The 21,508-nt window shown below is 44.0% G+C and overlaps 1 protein-coding gene across 1 annotated transcript in view; it reads left to right on the forward strand.

The window, feature by feature from the left end:
• The window catches only part of CLVS1 (clavesin 1), a 166,175-nt gene that overhangs the window by 131,534 nt on the left and 13,133 nt on the right, over window positions 1–21,508 (forward strand). Inside the window, exons 4-5 of the mRNA XM_040261281.1 lie at window positions 907–1,017; window positions 4,907–5,142. Coding sequence (XP_040117215.1) covers window positions 907–1,017; window positions 4,907–5,142 — 347 coding nt within the window. The remainder of the gene's footprint in view (window positions 1–906; window positions 1,018–4,906; window positions 5,143–21,508) is intronic.

A 21,508-nucleotide genomic window follows, 5' to 3' on the forward strand; every position in this document is an offset into this window, starting at 1 on the left:
GTTCATGATCAAGGTCCTTTGTTCTGTGGGTCTAATTAGCACCCAGAGCAGTTTCTCGGTTTCTAAGCTTATGCCCTGAGCTGGATTCTAAAATTAGAAACATTTTTAAAAGTATATTTCCTATATTTAAAAAACTAAAAAAAAATAAATTAAAAAAATTAAAAACTAAATTTTATTTTATAAAAAGCAAATATTTATTATATACTTATATAGTACATTATACTAATAATATACACTCTTCATGTGTTCATCTGCAGGAAAAGAGGACCTCAGTTAGGGGAGTCTGCTAGCCCATCAGTGAGCATGTGTCTGTCCCTGGAACCTACTGGGGGAGGGTGGGTCCCAGGATGAAATAAGGAGCTAGTTCTGAAATTGGTGAAAAAGAAGCCAAAAATGTTGGACATTGTCAGACTGTGAAGGACTTCAGGGAGCCCCAGCTCTGAACAGCCTTTGAAATCCTTTTCCACCAGCTTCCTACACAGCCTCCATCACCCAGAAGGTTTGGTCATGATCCCTTACCAGGGAGGGCTGGGGCAGCAAAGCAGAGAATGAGGGTAAACAGAGCCTTCTTGTAGGGCTCGTGAGAACTGAAGCCTGGGTTCTCTGACGCCATGGAGAACCCCAGCCCCTTCACCATCCAGGCTGCAAGTGTCCCAGTGCAGTGTCGGGGGTCGCATGATTGTGACTCAGAAATGACAGGCCTGATGCATGATATCTTAGTTGTGGAGTTGCAGGGGAACAGAGGCAACCTTAACAAACGGGAGGTAGATGTGTTTCCTCTCTCTTCCACCATTCGATGATGTTTCAATTCCTGAGAAGCAGCAGGCCCTCAAGGAGGCGGTCCGGCTGTGCCCATCTAACCTGTGATGTGTGCTGATCACTGTGTGTTTCTCTCTTTCCACCCAGGACAGCTTTCCTGCCCGCTTTGGAGGAGTCCATTTTGTCAACCAGCCCTGGTATATTCATGCCCTGTACACGCTCATCAAGCCATTCCTTAAAGACAAGACCAGGAAACGGGTAATGAAAACAAAATCCAACAAGGGGAGGTTCAGAAGGACAACTGCAGAGCCCCTCCACTCAGTCTCCCTCTGTCTTCTTTTTTCACTGTGGTTTTGTTTTGTTTTGTTTTGTTTTTCTTTTTTGCAGTCCCTGAGCTTTTGAGCCTCAGCTGGAGTTTTGCAAATGGCCTGGATTTAATCAATAATTTAGTGGCACTGGGTTAGTTTAGCGTCCCGGTGACAAACCAAAGGAAGCATTGAAGGGATGCAAATGCTAGATGCCCCTTTTACAGTAAATGCTTGTGGGAGATGCCAGGTCAAACAGCTTCCTGTTCACCGAATATTTTAAGAACTTACATTTTGTCCTGCAAATGTGTTATCTCTATGAAGAATGTTGATGGTTTGCCTTTTTCCCGGTGACTCTTGGGTCATAGCTGCCGGCTCCCTCACCCTTGAGGCCGGGAATGCATTCTTCTTTAGAAATAATAATGCTCACAGGAAAAAGGCTTTTAAAATCTTGATTGCATCAGCTGATGACATTTGGGAAGCCAGCATCCTCCAGCAAGTTTCCCCTGCCCGCCGCAACCCCTGCCCACCTCCCCCCCCTCCCCACCCCCACCCCGGCATTCCGATTAGCTGAGAAACCAAGCATTCTTTAACCTCTCTGAATCTCTGTTTCCTCATTTATAAAATGGAAAAACTAATACCCACATCAGAGTGGTTGGGGTAATTTTATCAGACACACAGCATAAAGTCATTCTTGTAGGAGAGACTCTGGAACACTCATTTCTCTTTCCTATTTAGCTCTCTTTTCTTATAAGCTTTATGATTTCAGCTATTACCTAGCTCAGGGACACCACCTCTTAAGGGAACAAGAGTCAGTCTTCCAGTACTTTATACAGGCCGCTGGGCTTCCCAGGTGGCGCTAGTGGTAAAGAATCTGTCTGCCAATGCAGGTGACACGAGAGACGTGGGTTCAATCCCTGGGTTGGGATGATCCCCTGGGAGAGGGCATGGCAACTCACTCCAGTATTCTTGAGTGGAGAATCCTGTGGACAAAGGAACCTGGCAGGCTACAGTCCAAAGGGTCGCAAAGATTCAAACACGACTAAAGCAACTTAGCTCACATATAAGCCTCTATGTCCCAGGGACTCCATGATGGGAAAGAGCTCAGAGTACTCAGAGGGGAATGATAACGAGGGGGATCCCTGCCACATATACACACTCTGCCGGGTTCCCAACTCCTAAAGCTCAGCTGTTTCCAAATCATTAGGAAACATTGCCATTGGGTATGGGATGCAGGGTGATTCTCCTGTCTGCAAATGAATATGGAACCCGGGACTAGAATTGGCCAGCCTCAGGAGGCAGAGGCATTCTAGGACATTCTGAGATCTGTCTGGGGCTCAGGATGGTGATAAGAGCCGAGAAGCGCCTTATACGGTTCCCAGCATGGCGTCGTGCTTCCCACTGGCCTCGTCTTCTACTCAGGAAGGAGCCACGGCATTTCCTCCCACAAGGCAGCCAGCATGTGTGCTCTGCCACCGAAGGGAGGCGCTTCCTGGTTCTCTGGGTGCAGAACAGAATCTGACAAATGGGGATTCCACTTCCTACCTGCCGAGTTCCTTCACTCCACAGGACCCCCAGAGAGAAGACCAGTTTCAACAACGCGCCTTTTCCTATGAGAACTGGATGTTTTGGGTGGGTGCGTGGATACCAGGACCAGTGTTTAGCTCCAGCTTTTCCACATTTCAAATAATATAATTCCTCTACTGAGACATTCTGCAAAAGCCAGAATAGGTGAATTTCTTAAAAAAAAATTCTTGTTAAAATTCAGTCATACCCAACCATCCAGTGTCAGAAAATGTACATTGTTTCCTGAAGTGCTACAGTATTCTTGTGAAGAATTTTAGCACTTAGCTTCTTGTCTCCTTCCTGTTTAAATGATGTCATTACATCACAAGTTAAAATTCAGTACAATAGGGCAAGGTAGGGAGTAAGGCTCTGCCTTCCAATGCAGGGGCCACAGGTTTGATCCCTGATCAGGGAACTAAGGTCTCATATGCTGCAGAGTGTAGCCTAAATTTTATTTTATAAAAAGCAAATATTTATTATATACTTACATAGTACATTATACTAGTAATATACACCCTTCAGACATGTTGTGAGTTAGGTTCCAGACCACTGCAAAAAAGCAAGCATCTTGAAAAAGCAAATCACATGTATGTTTTTTTTCTGTTTCCCAGTGTATAAAAAAGTTACATTTACACTATACTGTAGTCTATTAAGTGTGAAATAGCATTATGTCTAAAAAAAAGTTCATACTTAAAAATACAAAACAACAACAAAAAATTGTAATAGTTATATCAAAGATCACTGATCGCAGATCACCATGACTATTATAATAATAATGAATGAGTTTGAAATATTAAGAGAATTATCAAAATGTGACATAGAGACACAAGGTTTACTAACACTTTAGAAAAAGGGTACCAATAGACTTGCTTGATATAAGGTTGCCACAAAATTTTGGTTTATAAAAAGTATAATATCTGTTAAGTGCAGCAAAGCACAATAGACAAGAGATGCCTGTAGTAACAGTGTAATGTAATACTTACACAATATATTATTCTACTATATGTAAGTATTTTAAAAAATCACATTTATTCATACATTTCTTCATGGTTAAGTGTGCGCATGTGTGTGTATAATTGATGACCCTGTACTCGGGAACAATTAACGCGCATTGAGCCTGCAACATGAAGAAGTGTGGGGATCGATGTCATTATACAGCTGCACTTTGAATAAACTTTCAGGAGTCAATTCTTAAATTATAGGCAATGGTAATTATCGACTTGTGGCTTATCCACTTTATGGATTTGTTTGAAAATATTATTATTACAACTAATTACATCACCATCCATTATATGCTTCGAAGATGCAAACTTGTTTGTTGAGGGTATTGGCAAATCCAGACAGAAACAGAAAACTGTTGCAAAAATATCTCACAATAAATTCCCAGGTCACAGTTTCCAATTCCATTGCTTAAGAAGTGACTGAGATCTTTCCTTGTGCCCACACCACCCTGGGAGCTAGGAGAGTATTAAAAGGGTTAAAAAAAAATGGTCCCTTTCCTGAGCATCCTGCTCTTCCTATGGGGGTTGTTTCATTGTTGAGTTGCTCAGTCATGTCCAGCTCTTTTGCCATCCCATAGACTGTAGCCTACCAGGCTCCTCTATCCATGGGATCACCCTGGCAAGACTACTGGAGTGATCTTCCAGACCCAGGGATGGAACCTGTGCTTCCTGCATTGGCAAGCAGATTCTTCATGACTGAGCCACCAGAGAAGCCCTCTTCTATGGGGGAGAAAGACATCAATGAACAAATCAGAAAAACTTAGAAGTCATCTCACAATGAACATTTAATTTGGAGAATCGGAGAGGGTCAAGTGGGCAGGTGTCACTGGGGCAGATTGAGGAAGTCTTTGCCACTAGATGTAGGCCGAGGAGGGATGGGGAACATTGAGGAGGGTCTAGAGGAAGCTTAAGGAAAAGAACAGTGCAATGTGGTGTGCATGAAGCATGATCAGGGGTTTTGGGGGTCTACATTCCTACTCTTTTCATCTGCAGGGATAATTAAGAGATGACTATACATGTAAATTTGGACCATGGCCAAAAAATACCCAATTTATTCATGAACTTCATTTTTAAAGACTATTAATTCAGCTCCTTTTCTGAGCAATAAATTAACATTTTATGAAGACTAAGCCACAGACACAAAATTGAATGCCTCTTTAAACTCCATGATCACCAACAACACATCTACTTTGTCACTGCTATACTGTGTATTAGATTAAATGCTTGATCATATGTTTTGGATTTTTTTCCTTGCTTATTATTTTTCCTTTCCAGATTTTCCTGCATGGAAACAACTTAAACAGCCTCCACCAGCTAATACACCCTGAATTTTTGCCATCTGAATTTGGAGGCACTCTTCCTCCTTATGACATGGGAACATGGGCCCGGACGTTGCTCGGTCCTGACTACAGTGACGAAAATGACTACACTCACACTTCCTATAATGCAATGCATGTGAAACACACATCCTCCAATCTGGAGAGAGAGTGCTCACCCAAGCCAATGAAGAGGTAAGGTCTGGGTTAGCAGAGCCTTCCAGTTAGAGCTCAAGAGGCATTTTTTTATATAGGGGCTATTTCAGGTAACCCTGGTAGCTCAGATGATAAAGAATCTGTCTGCAGTGCAGGAGACTCAGTTTCAATCCTTGGGTCAGGAAGAACCCCAGGAGAAGGGAATGTCAACCCACCCCAGTGTTTTGCCTGGAAAATCCTATGGACAGAGGAGCCTGGTGGGCTACAGTCCATGGGGTCGCAAAGAGTCAGACATGACTGAGCACGCATGCATTGTGAGTTAAGTAATTGAAGACCTTTATGGGCACAGAACTTGAATAAAATAAATTGCAATACATTCTCAGTTGATTTCACCAAAATTGAAAGTAAATGCGGCTTGGCTAGCTCAGAAATACTGTCATCCCCATTGTATGAAAGAAGCAGTAGAAGGTTTGGCCCTCGGTCATGTCGTGATTATGGTTTTGGTCTTGAGGGAGTCTGTTAATTCACACACAGTGAAATGTGAGACCTTTGAGACACATTGGAGGAAAAAGTAACCTGCTAGAAAATGTTGCTATCATCAGTGCATTTGGAACCATTTATTGAGCATTTACTTGGCCACAGGCACTGATCGGGAACTGGGAGTATGAAAATGAATAAAGACATAAAAGAAAAAAAGCAGAGAAGAGGGCCTTGGGAAAAATCTGCCAAGTAAGACTTCTAGCAACCTATTTCTACTATGAGCGACAGCTGAGCTGGGCTCTGAAGGATGAGAATCAGCAGCCCAGGCTTACAGAGGGGGAAAGACAAGACAGACAGAGGTGTGGAGACTGTGGAGGGGTGGGATAGTCTGGTGTGGCAAATTGGTGTGAAAGGTTCAGGAGTGAGAGTGGAAATGAAGTTCTACAGATGGCTGGTTGCAAGTGGGGAAGTAAATTGTATGCTGTAGTCAATAGAAGACCATGAGTGAGGGCTTTTAAAATTGATATACAAATAATGTGCAAGTACTTTGTTATTATAATCAGTAAAGCCTTATTTTACCTTTTCAACCCCTAATCCCCAATCTCAATCTCTATGCCTCCCCAAAGGAAGGGTTGGACTGGGGTGGGCCCTTCCATTCTCTTTTCCATACATTACACATAGCTATATACACCCAGAGAAAATATCTAATATTGTGTATTGTGTGGTCTAGTTCAATAGGGCTGCTGTGACAAAGTACCAGAGTCCAAAATGGACTAGGTACCTTAAATCAGGGGTCACTAACCCAGTACTGGTCCAGTACTGGTCCAATACTGGTCCATGGCCAAAATACTGGTCCGTGGCCTGTTGGGAACTGGGCCACATAGCAGGAAGTTAGCACCAGGCAAGAGAGTGAAATTTCATCTGTATTTACAGCTGCTCCCTATTGCTCTCCCATCATCCCTGGATGGGACCATCTATCTGCAGGAAAACAAGCTCAGAGTTCCCTCTGGTTCTGTATTATGGTGAGTTATATAATTACTTCATCGTATATACTATAAGTAGGGTGTTCAGTTGCTCGTTGTGTCCATCTCTCTCCGGCCTCATCGACTGTAGTCCACCAGGCTCTTTTGTCCATGGGATTCTCCAGGCAAGAATACTGGGGTGGGTTGTCATTTCCTCCTCCAGGGGATCTTCCCAACCCAGGGATCGAATCTGCATTTCTTGTATCTCCTGCATTGGCAAGCGGATTCTAGTTACACCTGGGAAGACCCTATATATCACAATGTAATAATAGAAATAAAATGCAAAATAAATGTAACGTGCCTGAATCATTCTGAAACCATCCCCTCCTGCCACCCTGGTCCATAGAAAAACTGTCTTCCATGAAACCGGACCCTGGTGCCAAAAAGGTTGGGGACCACTGCCTTAAACAATAGAAAGTTATTCTCTCACAGTATAGGGGCTACAAGTCCAAGATTAAGGTGTCTGCAGGCTGGTGCCTTCTGAGGCCTCTCTCCTTGGCTTGTGGATGGCCGTCTTCTCTCTGTGTCTTCACTGGGTTTTCCCTTCATGCATCTTTACCTGTATCCTAATTTCCTCTTCTTACAAGGACACTACTCATATTGGCTTAGGGCCCACCTTATTTGGTCAATATCTTAATAACCTCCTTAAAGATGCTATCTCCAAATACAGTCACAGTCTGAGATACTGGGGGTGAGGACGTCAACGTATGAATTTGAAGGGGGACAGACATAGCTTACCTGTCTTTATGTAAGCTCCTTTGATGTTGGTAATGCTAGGTGTAGCTCATGTTTTCAGCACTGTATCATGTTCCAGAAAGTGGATATATCACAGTGCAGCCATTTCTCTTCTGATGAACTGTTAGATTTTTTTTCTGAGCTTTCTTCTCTGTTCTAAGCAGGGCTCAATGAACCTTTTTGATGTGCCTCCTTCGTTCTCATGGGAATGTACCTCTGGGTAGATGTGGAGCCTTGTAGCTGCTAGGTCAGAGGACTGTGGACCTTAAGTTTCAATCACGCTGCCTAGAGACCCTCCAAAATGACCTCACTCCAATTTTGGGTGTGTGAGAATATCCCTCTCAGACCCATTAAAAGTGTTTGATGTTAGCAAACACTTTTTTTCTCCTGTGTTATAATTGACATAATGTTTCTGAGGTGGCTCAGTGGAGAAAGAATCTGCCTGCAGTGCAGGAGAGGCAGAAGGTGCAGGTTTGATCCTGGGGTCGGGAAGATCCCTTGCAGGAGGGCATGGCAACCTACTCCAGTATTCTTGCCTGGAGAATTCCAGGCAAGAGGAGCCTAGCGGGCTACAGACCATGGGGTCACAGAGTCGGATATGACTGAGTGACTGAGCACACACAAGGTGTACAATATAATGATTTGGCTTACATACAGGATGAAATGATTATCCCATACATTTAGTGAACATCCTTCATTTTGTATAAATATGAAATTAAATAAATAGAAAAAACTTTGGTTCTGTGTAATGAGAACTCTGAAGATATACTCTCTTAACAACTTCCACATATAACATAAGAGCAGTTTTAATTCTATCAATCATATTGTACATTATATTCCTAGAACTTAACTTATCTTTTTGAAAAAATGTTTTATTTATTTCTTCAGCTGTGCCAGGTCTTAGTTGTAGTGTGAGAACTCTTGGTTGTGGCCTGTGGGATCTAGATCCCTGACCAGGGATGGAACTCAGGCCCCCTGCATCTGGAGCATGGAGTCTTAGCCCCCAGAGCACCAGGGAAGTCCCCTTACTTATCTTATAACTGAGAGTTTGTACCTCTTGACCACCTTCATCCAGTTTTCCCTCCTCGTACCCACTGCCTCTGGTGACCACAAATCTGATCTTTACCATGAGTTGTCTGTTTTTGATGCAGTTTTAATCATAAGCCTGATGGTGGGACAGCCATATGCTATTTTTGTTTTCATTTGTATTTTCCCACCAGACATAGTTAAACACAATTATGATTTGAGTTTTGTAAAGATCATGGAATTAGCAAAGAAGAGGGACTAAAAGCCATCAGCAGGCTGGAATGGAGGCTCAGGTGAGAAGATGAGGCCAGAACTGATGCTGAATCTGCAGAAGGACAGCTAAATTTGGAGAAGTTTGGGGAAGGAATACTAACACAAGTTCATGTGCCTGACACACAGTGAGGCCAAACAAACTGAAACCTTGGAGTTTGGAACCGAGAAAGGTTTACTGCAGGGTCCTGCAAGGAGACTGGTGGCTCATGCCTAAAAAGCACTGAGCTCCCCAAAGGGTTTCAGCAAAGCATTTTTAAAAGGCAGGTGGGCATTGAAACATATATATTACCATATGTAAAGTAGATGACCAGTGCAAGTTTGATGCATGAAGCAGGGCACCCCAAACCGGTGCTCTGGTACAACCCAGAGGGAGGGGATGGGGAGGGAGGTGGAGGGGAGATCAGGATGGGGGACACATGTACACCTGTGGCTGATTCATGTTGATGTATGGCAAAAACCACCACAATATTGTAAAGTAATTGTCCTCCAATTAAAATAGATAAAATAATTAAAACAAACAGAAAAATGCAGGTGGGGAGAAGGGTGCTGTAGCAGGGTACTTCGGCAGCTTCTGCACAGTTCTCTGATTGACTGATGGTGAGGTCACAGGGTGGTGTCACAGGGGTTCACATGGTCAGTCCTTAGGTTCCAGGAGGTCTGGGGCTATGTGCTCAGTAGTTAACATCTTCTGTCTGTTGAAGAGGGAAGGGTTTTTCACATCTGCAAAACAACTCAGGAAATGTGCATCAAATACTGTTATCTAGATGCTTCAGAGAAGAGCTAGAGCAGAGGATATAGGGAAGGGCCTCCTGGGAAGGTCCTCTGGAGTCCTACTGGGTTTCAGGAAGAGCGTCTCTGTTGGAAGTCTTCTTTTGGTAAACGGTAAACAGTGGGTAACAGTAAAAATTGTCTGAGAGGAGGAGAAACTGTATATTTCCTGCTCCGTCATGATGATTACACTCAAATGTCTAGAAAATCTCCCTGCTTGGATGGACGAGATTGGAAAATTCATTTACTCCCCAGGTTACTACCTTCACTGGGAAGTGGTGGTCATGGTGGCTGAGAGGTTGTTGATTTTGTGGCCTCTACAGGGAAGGGACTAACCTTAGCACCCGAGTCCTGACTGCCCCTCAGTCCAGACTACAACACAGTGACAACTGTAGGGACAACTCACACTTTGAAACTGTTCCAAGCCCTTAGCTCATTAAACTCTTTAAGTCCTTACCACAACTGTAAGAAAAAGATACTGTCTTTATTCTCATTTTTACAAATGGGGAAACGGAGACATAGAGTGGTTAAGAATGCCCAAGATCACACTGTGAGGAAATGGCCAAGCTAGGATTCAGACCTGGGCACGCTGGTTCCCTGTTCTGGGTTTGTGCCCTCTCTAAGATAGGACACACTCCCTGCTTTTCCTTAATACATTCTGTCCTCAACTCTAGTGCTAGGCTTCTCTCTCCAGTCTCTGCATGGACAGGAATCTCATGTGGCCTGTCCCTACCCGATCTACCCTAAGACCATTACACCCTCAGTTCAGTTCAGTCCAGTTGCTCAGTCGTGTCCGACTCTGCGACCCTGTGAATCGCAGCACGCCAGGCCTCCCTGTCCATCACCAACTCCCGGAGTTCTCTCAGACTAACGTCCATCGAGTCAGTGATGGACCATCTCATCCAGCCATCCCATCCTCTGTCATCCCCTTCTCCTCCTGCCCCCAATCCCTCCCAGCATCAGAGTCTTTTCCAATGAGTCAACTCTTTGCATGAGGTGGCCAAAATATTGGAGTTTCAGCTTCAGCATCATTCCCTCCAAAGAAATCCCAAGGCTGATCTCCTTCAGAATGGACTGGTTGGATCTCCTTGCAGTCCAAGGGACTCTCAAGAGTCTTCTCCAACACCACAGTTCAAAAGCATCAATTCTTCGGTGCTCAGCCTTCTTCACCGTCCAATTCTCGCATCCATACATGACCACAGGAAAAACCATAGCCTTGACTAGAGGGACCTTTGTTGGCAAAGTAATGTCTCTGCTTTTGAATATGCTATCTAGGTTGGTCATAACTTTTCTTCCAAGGAGTAAGCGTCTTTTAATTTCATGGCTGCAGTCACCATCTGCAGTGATTTTGAAGCCCCCCAAAATAAAGTCTGACACTGTTTCCACTGTTTCCTCATCTATTTCCCATGAAGTACTGGGACCAGATGCCATGATCTTCGTTTTCTGAACGTTGAGCTCTAAGCCAACATTTTCACTCTCCACTTTCACTTTCATCAAGAGGCTTTTGAGTTTCTCTTCACTTTCTGCCATAAGGGTGGTGTCATCTGCATATCTGAGGTGATTGATATTTCTTCCGGCAATCTTGATTCCAGCCTGTGCTTCTTCCAGCCCAGCCTTTCTCATGATGTACTCTGCATAGAAGTTAAATAAGCAGGGTGACAATATACAGCCTTGAGTACTCCTTTTCCTATTTGGAACCAGTCTGTTGTTCCATGTCCAGTTCTAGCTGTTGCTTCCTGACCTACATATAGGTTTCTCAAGAGGCAGGTCAGGTGGTCTGGTATTCCCATCTCTTTCAGAATTTTCCAGTTTCTTGTGATCCACACAGTCAAAGGCTTTGGCATAGTCAATAAAGCAGAAATAGATGTTTTTCTGGAACTCTCTTGCTTTTTCCATGATCCAGTGGATGTTGGCAATTTGACCTCTGGTTCCTCTGCCTTTTCTAAAACCAGCTTGAACATCAGGAAGTTCACGGTTCACGTATTGCTGAAGCCTGGCTTGGAGAATTTTGAGCATTACTTTACTAGTGTGTGAGATGAGTGCAATTGTGCGGTAGTTTGAGCATTCTTTGGCATTGGAATGAAAACTGACCTTTTCCAATCCGGTGGCCACTGCTGAGTTTTCCAAATTTTCTGGCATATTGAGTGCAATACTTTCAGAGCATCATCTTTCAGGATTTGAAATCGCTCAACTGGAATTCCATCACCTCCACTAGCTTTGTTCATAGTGATGCTTTCTAAGGCCCACTTGACTTCACATTCTAGGATGTCTGGCTCTAGGTGAGTGATCACACCATCATGATTATCTGGGCCATGAAGATCCTTTTTGTATAGTTCTTCTGTCCTAGATAGGTCTAAACTTCCACAGTGAAGGGGCATGAAATAGGAGTTTGCCTCTCTTTCCCGAGATGATCTGAGTTACATCTCTTGGGTGACCAGACATGTCCTGGCTCCAAGTCCCATTTCTGAGTTAATATTGAGAGTCAGAGGGGATGACAGCCTCCACTATTAGCCAGTGAATTCTGGAGGGTAAAGACTTTGTCTAACTAACTCTTAATTTATCTCACTGCCTCCCCGAGAATCCAAATCAACATCCAGCACACAGTAGACACACAGCAGTCATGCTCTACATGCACACTGCACTTTGTTGTTCAGTTGCTAAGTCATGTCTGACTATGTAACTCCATGGACTGAAACATGCCAGGCTCCTCTGTCCTCCGCTATCTCCTAGAGTTGCTCAAATTCATGTCCATTGAGTCCATGATGCTATCCAACCATCTCATCCTCTCTCATCCTCTTTTCCTTTTGCCTTTTATCTTCCCCAGCATCAGGGTCTTTTCCAGCAGGTTAGCTCTTCACATCAGGTGGCCAAAGTATTGCTCACTGCACATAGATGAATTAATGTTGAGTAAAATTTACCATCTCCCAAACCCATTCTTGGTGCATTTGCCCAGTCACTTTAACCAAATTGTCAGCTCCCGGATGGAAAGAGCTAATTCTCCTGCTTTACCAAGACTGTCCTGGATCTTGCCTCCTGGGATCTTCTAGGGGAGACAAGATGTGCCCACAGACAACTATGTTTCATGCAGAGAGGTGCAATGAAGGAGGGGGAGGAACCTGCTGCAATGCTCTGAGGAAGCCGTCATTAATTTCAACCAGGAAGACTTGGGGGAAGTCTTTGGGGAGATAGGCAGAGCTGACCCAGGTTTTGGAGAATGGTAAAATACCAGGCTCCTCCATCCTTGGAATTCTCCAGGCAAGCATACTGGAGTGGGTTGCCATGCCTTCCTCTGGGGGATCTTCCCGATCCAGGGATTAAACCCAGGTCTTCTGCATTGCGGGAAGATTCTTTACCGTTTGAGCTACCAAGGAAGCCCGAATATATCAGTTAAGGTTCGAGACCATGCTGGAGAAGCTGGCAATTTCACATGAATCTCATCACCCCCGTAGTCCTGCTGTCCTTGGTGGTGGCACCTTGAGCCTTTGCTTGGGGATTTCGGGCAGCAGCAGGATGGCAGTGAGGAGCCTGGTGCTAGCGATGCCAGGAAGAGGGACCGCTCCTGCAGTCAGACTGTGCCTGCTGTCAGGTGCCTCGCGGACAGAGGTCTGAGATGACTTAGAAGATTACAGGGACAGAACAGCCAGCATCCGGAGCATCTTTTGACCCCTAAGGACCAAGTGTTTGCATATGCATGCTCAGTCTCTCAGTCATGTTCAACTCTTTCATAACTGTATGGGCTGTAGCCCACCAGGCTCCTCTGTCCATGGGATTTTTTCAGGCAAGAATACTAGAGTGGGTTGCCATTCCCTGCTCAAGGGGATCGAACCCGAGTCTCCTGTGTCTCCTGCACTGGCAGGCAGATTCTCTGCCACTGAGCCACCTGGGAAGCCCAGAGGAGACAGGAAAATTGGACACAATTGGAGGAGACTTTACAGGTCCTCTCTTCCAGTCCCCCACTCCATGTGGTGGTCTATCCTCTAGCACAGGCTGTCAGGCAGCCCCAAGTTGCACTGTCCAGAGATGGACAGGCAGCTTGTGGGGCAGCATGTGCCTGCTCCAGGGCTTAAGGAAATGTCTCTATATTCTGATGACCTAATGACCTGGGTCTGACCTCAGGAACAGCGCTGTCACTTCCAGTGGGTAGACATCGACCTAACCCTGCCATAGTTTCCAACAGTCTTCTGGCCCCTTGGGAACCCAGTGGGCTTTTGTGAGTGTTCTTGGGGCCTGATCACTTTTCATTATGTGCTTTAGGAGCACAAATGGCCACTCAGTTCCAATCGTCTGGGAACAATGCAGTCTGGCACATGTGTAAACTTCAAGCTTGTATGAGGTTCTCAATGAATAAGTGGTCCTAACAGCTCTTCTTCCCCAGATAATTTTGGCTCAACTCTTAAGCAGAAAAAACTTTAAAAAAGTTATTAGTTTAAATGAAATTTTCTCCACATGAATTATTTCTAGAACAATCTGTTCTTTGATACAATAATGACTTTGTGGGCTGAGTTTTAACTTCTTGTTTTTCATGTTATTTTTTATCGTCTGTTTCCTTGTTCTCAGGTCATTGGCTGTCACTTTCTGTTCTTGGGATGGTGTGGCTCTGAAGCACCTAATTTCCTCCTAATTTATTTATTACTGGAATACGTTTTAAATCCAGAAAGTAGGTAGCCAAACTTTTTTTAGCCAAACTTTTAAATTCTGTCCAACAAATAAGAGTAAATAGGCTTTGTATTTGGAGAAAGAAATAACAACCCACTCCAGTATGCTTGTCTGGGAAATCCCACAGATAGAGAAGCCTGGGGGGCTGCAGTCCATGGGGTCACAAAGAATCAGACACAACAGTGACTAAGCCCTGAGTAGGCTTTGTATTAAGCTCTTGAATATGTTGCTAAGTCGGTAAGTCATATCTGACTCTTTGTGACCCCATGGACTGCAGCATGCCAGGTATCCCCCTGTCCTTCACCATTTCCTGGAGTTTGCTCAAACTTATGTCCATTGAGTTGGTGATGACATCCAACCGTCTCATTCTCTGTAGCTCCCTCCTGCCCTCAATCTTTCCTTGCCTCAGACATCTTTTCCAGTGAATCGACTCTTCGCATCAGGTAGCCAAAGTATTGGAGCTTCAGCTTCAGCATCAGTTCTTCCAATGAATACTCAGGATTGATTTGTGAACATGACAAAACTCCAGCCACATTGCTTTAAACAATAAGGAAAATGTATTATTTCACATAATAAAATAACAAAGTAAGGTGGCTACAGGAATGATTATTCCAGTGGCTCAGTGGTTGCCCCCAGAAGCCGGGATCTGACCCCTGCATCCAGCACAAGGGGAGAATTCTCAGGCAGGAATCCACCCTCATTAACACAGGGTGAATCCAAACCAAAGGAGATTTTTCTGCCTGGGAAAAATGAGGGGATGACTTGGACTGGAAACCAGCAACTCTGCTTCAGGTTTGGGAAGGCAGGTCTGGATTTTCTGCTTCATGAAGCAAGTGCATAGTCTTTAAATCAGTCCGTTGATTTTGTGACATCTTTCTCAGTTGTTGGGACTGGAGTTACTTTCTTATTCTAGCCTATATCTCTAGTAAAGTAATTAAAATGGCTATGTTGTCGGTTAGTTGCTAAGTTGTGTACCCACTCTTTTGTGACCCCATGGACTGTGTAGCCCACCAAACTCCTCTGTCCATGGAATTTCCCAGGCAAGAATACTGGAGTGGGTTGTCAGTTCCACCTACAGGAGATCTTCCTGACCCAAGAATTAAACCCGTGTCTCCTGCTTTGACAGGTGGATTCTTTACCACTGAGTCACCAGGGAAGCCCCATAGGGCTATAGATATCATTAAAAAGGCTCTCCCATACAGATGTACAGAGAAACACATTGTCTTGTGCAAAGAACCTCAGTGCAAAAAGTGACAATATTGTACCACCCATGTAGAAGAGCCCATACATAATATGTTGGTTATTGATTCTACACTGACTTTCTAACTTGGCATGACATGGCAATAATTCTTCTGCCTTCAGTGTGCACTTACATGTAAAAATGTTTGTTCCCAGGAGTTTTTCTTGTTTTTAGATATAGACAGCCCCATTCATATGGTTTCCTGGGTAGCTCAATGGTAAAGAATCTGCCTTCCAATGCAAGAGATGCAAGAGGCATGAGTTCGATCCCTGGGTCAGGAAGATCCCCTGTAGGAGGAGATGGCAACCCACTCCATTATTCTTGCCCAGAAAATCCTATGGACAGAGGAGCCTGGCAAGCTACAGTCCATGGGGTCACAAAGAGTCAGGAATGATTCAGGAACAACTGAGCACACAGCACCATTCATAGTGTCAAAACTGTCAATTTTTGTCATTTCCAGTAATTTGGGGGTTTGGGGTGCAGCCTGAGCATAGATAAAGTTTGGGTGAATATATGCAATAACTCCTGCTTTTATTTATTAAACATTTAAAACTTAAGAGAGAATTATTTGCAGAGAAAGAAGCCTTAAAGACCCAAGCTGCACCTCCACTCAGGCAGTAAAGAGTAGCCCCAACTTTCCAGGAAATGATCCACCTCATCTATCCCATATACTGGGCACTTGGAGGGACCCAAGTGCTTTGGAGTCTTGTCCAAATACACAGTGGAAGGATTGCTTTTGATTCCTTTGACCAGGTGCCTCCATCTATATGTTCCCTAAACTTTCCTAGATCCCATGTGAAAGAAGTGGGACGATATCAAAAGGCATTGTGAGCCAGTCACTTTTATTGGAGGGAGTGGAGGAAGCTGAGGGAATGGCTGGATGGAGTTCAGATTTCTGAGCCAGAATGAAATTTTTGGCCATGTTGTTCCCCTTTGGGTCCTGCCTGGGTGGTAAGAAGAAGAAAGTCAGTTTAACTGTTTTCAGCTGTCAGTAGAATTGCCTGTGACCTTGGTGATCTTTCAGCATGTCGTCCTCATTTTATGGAGTGAATTATGCGTTTGCTGGATAACTACTCATTTCCGGCAGAAGTAATATATCATTATGAAATACAATCTGCAGGAAAAGAATGAGGGGTGTCAGTGTGGGAACAGGAGGACCCTTGTCTTCTAAGCAGTTGGGGCAAAAAAAGAAAGGCTCATTTTACTGTGTGGCCCCGGGAACAGATGGTCCATGTGGAGGTCCCGTTCAATAAAATGACATGAGGCGTCATTTCTTCATGAATGCTTCAGTCCCTGCTGCCTTCTAAGTTGCGTTATGACTGATTTATCGCTCAAACACTTCTCACTTTTCTGGTGTCCCTCTATGTCAAGCAGCTAATGCCTGAGATGTCATCACTTCTAGAAGCAGAGACCTTGTGGGTACTTCATGCAAGCCCAGTGTTTTATGTCAGTTATTGGATACTGGAGGGTTGCATGGATGCTGACAGGAATTTGTTAACATTTTCTAAAGATTAAGATAAATAGCTGCCTATTCTCTTCAATACTCGTGCATCCGACTGAAACAAATTCCCTGCTTTTATACAGCTTTCTTTATTGTGGCAGAAATGAGGGGAAGGAGGGGAGGGCATCTCCTTACACAAACATCCTGTAAAGCCAGGTAACATTAAAAGTGAAAGTCCCTCCGTCGTGTCCAACTCTTTGTGACCCCCTGGACTATAACCCACCAGGCTCCTCTGTCCATGGAATTCTCCAGGCCAGAATACTGGAGTGGGTAGCTGTTCCCCTTCACCAAAGTAATGTTAGAATGAAGGAAAAAATCTACAATGAATTCAGCCCATAAGAACATGATCAAGGAAGATAAAATGTGTGTGGGGGTGGGAGGTGGGCACATGTTCTCCTCTATTTTAAAGAGCGACATGACAAATTAAGAGATAAAGAATTCTAAGCGCCTGGAAAAGCCAAGAAGCAGGGTTGAGTTAGAAGCAAATGAACAGATGTGGGTGTGACTGGCTGTAATTTCAAGTGCCAAGTGTTTGGTAACTCACAGTGTCTGTTCCAAAAGAGACTCTTGTTTGCTGAAGCCCCAACGTTAGGTGCGGTTACTTGCAAAGGAAGATGTAGTCTAGGCAAGAAAAGCAAAGAAGGTTTATTTCTTGTGAACACATTGCTGTTGGTAAGCAAATATTTTGTCTGATTCGGGTAAAGCTGATGGCATGTGTACCCAACGTCTCACCAGCAGTGGAGCTCTCATATAAGCTTTAGTGATTGTATGGATGAAAACAAATATTTGACGTGATACGTGATGAAAGTCTCATTGAAGTATCATTCATAAAAACTGTGTTGCTCACGTAGAGAATTTCAATGCCTTTAAGCAAACCTTGCTATAGATCTTATGTGAGCTTAAAGTATCCAGACTATAGTTTGAGCTTTCATGTCAAGGCCATACACGAGCATTGTCGAGTTTTCAGCATCTCATGGGAAATGCCTTCACGTCTCCACTTCTTCCCATGTGCCAGACAGGATACAGATGTTCCTGGACTTATTCTGAAAGTTCTTGAAAAATTGAGCCTTTCAGGTTTTGAGAATTGAAAGAAATATAGATATTTTTTAAACAAAGAATTAAAAAAATAGATTAAAATGAACAAAAATAGATTATTATGTTATAGATAAAGTTACTGGAGCACATGTGGGCATGCTTAGCCACTAAGTTGTGACTGACTCTTTGTGTCCCCATGGACTGTGGCCTGCCAGGTTCTTCTGTCCATGGGATTTTATAGGCAAGAATACTGGAGGGGGTAGCCATTTCCTTCTCCAGGTAGATCCTGGCCCAGGGATCGACCCTGGGTCTCCTGCATTGCAGGCAGATTCTTTAACACTGCGCTACCAGGGAAGCCACCAGGGAAGCCCAATACACTGAGGTTAAATGATTTTAGCCCAGACGGCAGGGCTGGTAGGCAGCACAACATTGGAAACTCAGTTCTCTTCATTGTAAGTCCAACGCTCTGTCTCCTTTACCACAACTGTTCTCACACTTGTGTGCATTCACTCATTCATTAGTTCCTTCATTCCACAGGGACTTATGGGGCACCTTTTTGGGGGTATTTGCCTTTTCTCAAAGTCCTGCAGCTGCCTTAGATGTCTGCTCCCATTCCTACCAGCCCCGATTATATCCTGTCTCTAAGACAAGACTGAAAAGCAACTTCCTCTGTCACTCTTTGATGTACTGTGCTAAACGCCATTCTGTGGGGGGAAGCTACAGCTACTCAGGAAGAAAATGGATATCAGGCTAATATAGAAATATCAAAGGAGATTCATTAATGTCCTGTCATTTAGACCCATTTAAGTCATCTGACTCAAAAATAGACTTACAGAAGGTAGTTTTTATTGAGAACACTAGCCATCCTTTTCAAACTCAGGTAGAATGAGTCACCCTCATTGTCTCAGCTGGTGGCAGCTTCTGGCATTTTTCTCTACCTGCTTCAGAACAGCACATTCCAGTCCTAGCAAAGGGACTTCACAGAGGCTGTACACCATACATTTCACAGGGAGGAGAATAATTAGGAAAAATTGGGGATGCTCTGAAAGTGACTAGCAGTTCTTTGTGTCACTCTAATTCTAATGAAAGATGAGCCCATTCAAAGCAGGTGGTGCAAGCACCTGCAGCCGTTTGCTGTGTTGCTATTTTTAGATACGATTGGTAGTAGAAAAAATTGTTCAGAAGCATCTGCAGGTTAAAACTGTATTATTTGAAAGATCATCTGACTGTCTCAGGACACCTGAATCCACCTTGAAGTTCTTCAGTTCAGTTCAGTCGCTCAGTTGTGTCCGACTCTTTGCAACCCCATGCACTGCAGCATGCCAGGCTTCCCTATCCATTACCAACTCCCAGAGCTCACTCAAACTCATGTCCATCGAGTCGGTGATGCCACCCAACCATCTCATCCTCTGTCGTCCCCTTCTCCCGCCTTGAAGTGCACGCCATTCCTCAAAACTTTGTAAACCTTTGTATACGCACAGTGAACATGGGCTGATGGCAAGAACTGTTATCTGGTTCACCTACAGACTGGGCCCTATGATGGCTGCAGACCTCACTCTGATGCCCAGGGTTCTCCCAAGGAGTTCGGGTACAACACTCGCTAACTGTCTAGCTATGACTTGGAGCACTCTCATCCCTCAGGTGCATTAAAGTGACTCTGCTTAAAAGAGTGCTTTGGTAAATCACTTGGTAAAATTAAGAATATTTTTAAAACTAAATAATCTGATGCTCTATATCTATTTTCTAAGTTGGCAGTCTTTTCTTTGGTTTCTTCAAGTGGTCAGACAAGGGCTGCCTCTCTTATCCGAAAGGCCAAGTGTCAGCTGTTCATATTCAGAAGATCATATTCAGGGAAATGTTGGTAAAATGATAAACAACATGTATGGACCTAGAGATTGAACTAAGGAAAGTAAATCAGACAGAGAGAGAGAAAATAATATGATATCACTTATACGTGGAATCTAAAATACGATAAAAATGAATTTATTTTCAACACAGAAACAGACTCACAGACATAGAAAACAAATTTATGGTAACCAAAGGGGAAATAACAGGAGCTTAGGATAAATTAGAATCCTGGGATTATCATATACACACTACCCGATTTAAAATAACCAAGGACCTACTATATAGCACAAGGAAATATGTTCAATACTTTTTAATAACCTATAAGGAGAAAGGATATAAAAAAGAATATATATATACTGAGAGCTTCCCTGGTGGCTCAGCAGTAAAGAATTCATCTTACAATGCAGGAAACCCGGGTTTGATCCCTGGATTGGGAAGATCCCCTGGAGAAGGAAGTGGCAACCCACTCCAGTATTCTTGCCTGGGTAATACCATGGATAGAGGAGCCTGGCGGGCTACAGTCCATAGGTCACAAGAGTTAGACGCAACTTAGCGACTAATCAACAACAACAGCATATACACTGAATCACTGTGCCACACACTTAAAGCTGACCCAACATCATGAATCACCTATCCTTCAAAAATACCAGTATCACTTCAGAAAATTATTGTGAGGTTTAAACAAAGATAATGCAGGCTAATGAATTAGCACAGAAGCTGGCAGGAAATCAGTACTCAATAAATGGTGTGTCTTATTGTTGGCAGTGATGATGAAATGATGACAATATAATAACCAGCCTGGGGTTGGGTAAGTCTCTCATAGGTGACAATTCTAAAACTATCCAATCAAAGTGTGTGTTGAAATCTTCTTTTCCAAAACATTCTGAAACTGATTTCGGATGTGACAAGCAAGATTTGCTGAGGGCCAGCTGGAATTTTTCTGCACACTGGGACACCCTTGGTTGCTCGAGATGAGATGGGAACTACTCTCTGCAGCAGGAAGCTGTGGCCTGAGGACAATCATATTAGCAATTAGTTACTTTAAATAAACTAGAATTCTTCATGATGACTCAGGTGAGTTCAGTTTAGTTACTCGGTCGTGTCCCACCCTTTATGATCCCAGGGACTACAGCACACCAGGCCTCCCTGTCCATCACCAACTCCTGGAGTTTACTCAAACTCATGTCCATTGAGTCGGTGATGCCATCTGACCATCTCATCCTCTGTCATCCCCTTCTCCTCCCACCTTCCATCTTTCCCAGCATCAGGGTCTTTTCCAATGAGTCAGCTCTTCGAATGAGGTGGCCAAAGTATTGGAGTTTCAGCTTCAGCATCAGTCCTTCCAATGAATAGTCAGGACTGATTTCCTTTAGGAAATCATGTTGAAGTCCAAGGGACTCTCAAGAGTCTTCTCCAACACCACAATTCGAAAGCATCAATTCTTCGGTGCTTCGGCACTTAGCTTTCTTTATCGGAGAAGGCAATGGCACCCCACTCCAGTCCTCTTGCCTGGAAAATCCCATGGATGGAGGAGCCTGGTAGACTGCAGTCCATGGGGTTGTGAAGAGTTGGACATGACTGAGCTACTTCACTTTCACTTTTCACTTTCATGCATTGGAGAAGGAAATGGCAACCCACTCCAGTGTTCTTGCCTGGAGAATCCCAGGGATGGGGGAGCCTGGTGGGCTGCCGTCTATGGGGTCACACAGAGTCGGACACAACTGAAGCGAGGCAGCAGCAGCAGCAGCTTTCTTTATAGTCCATCTCACATCTATACACGAACACTGGAAAAACCATAGTTTTGACTAGACAGATCTTTGT

This window comes from Oryx dammah, unplaced genomic scaffold, assembly GCF_014754425.2.
Source record: "Oryx dammah isolate SB20612 unplaced genomic scaffold, SCBI_Odam_1.1 HiC_scaffold_19, whole genome shotgun sequence".
NCBI classification, from domain to species: Eukaryota; Metazoa; Chordata; class Mammalia; order Artiodactyla; family Bovidae; genus Oryx; species Oryx dammah.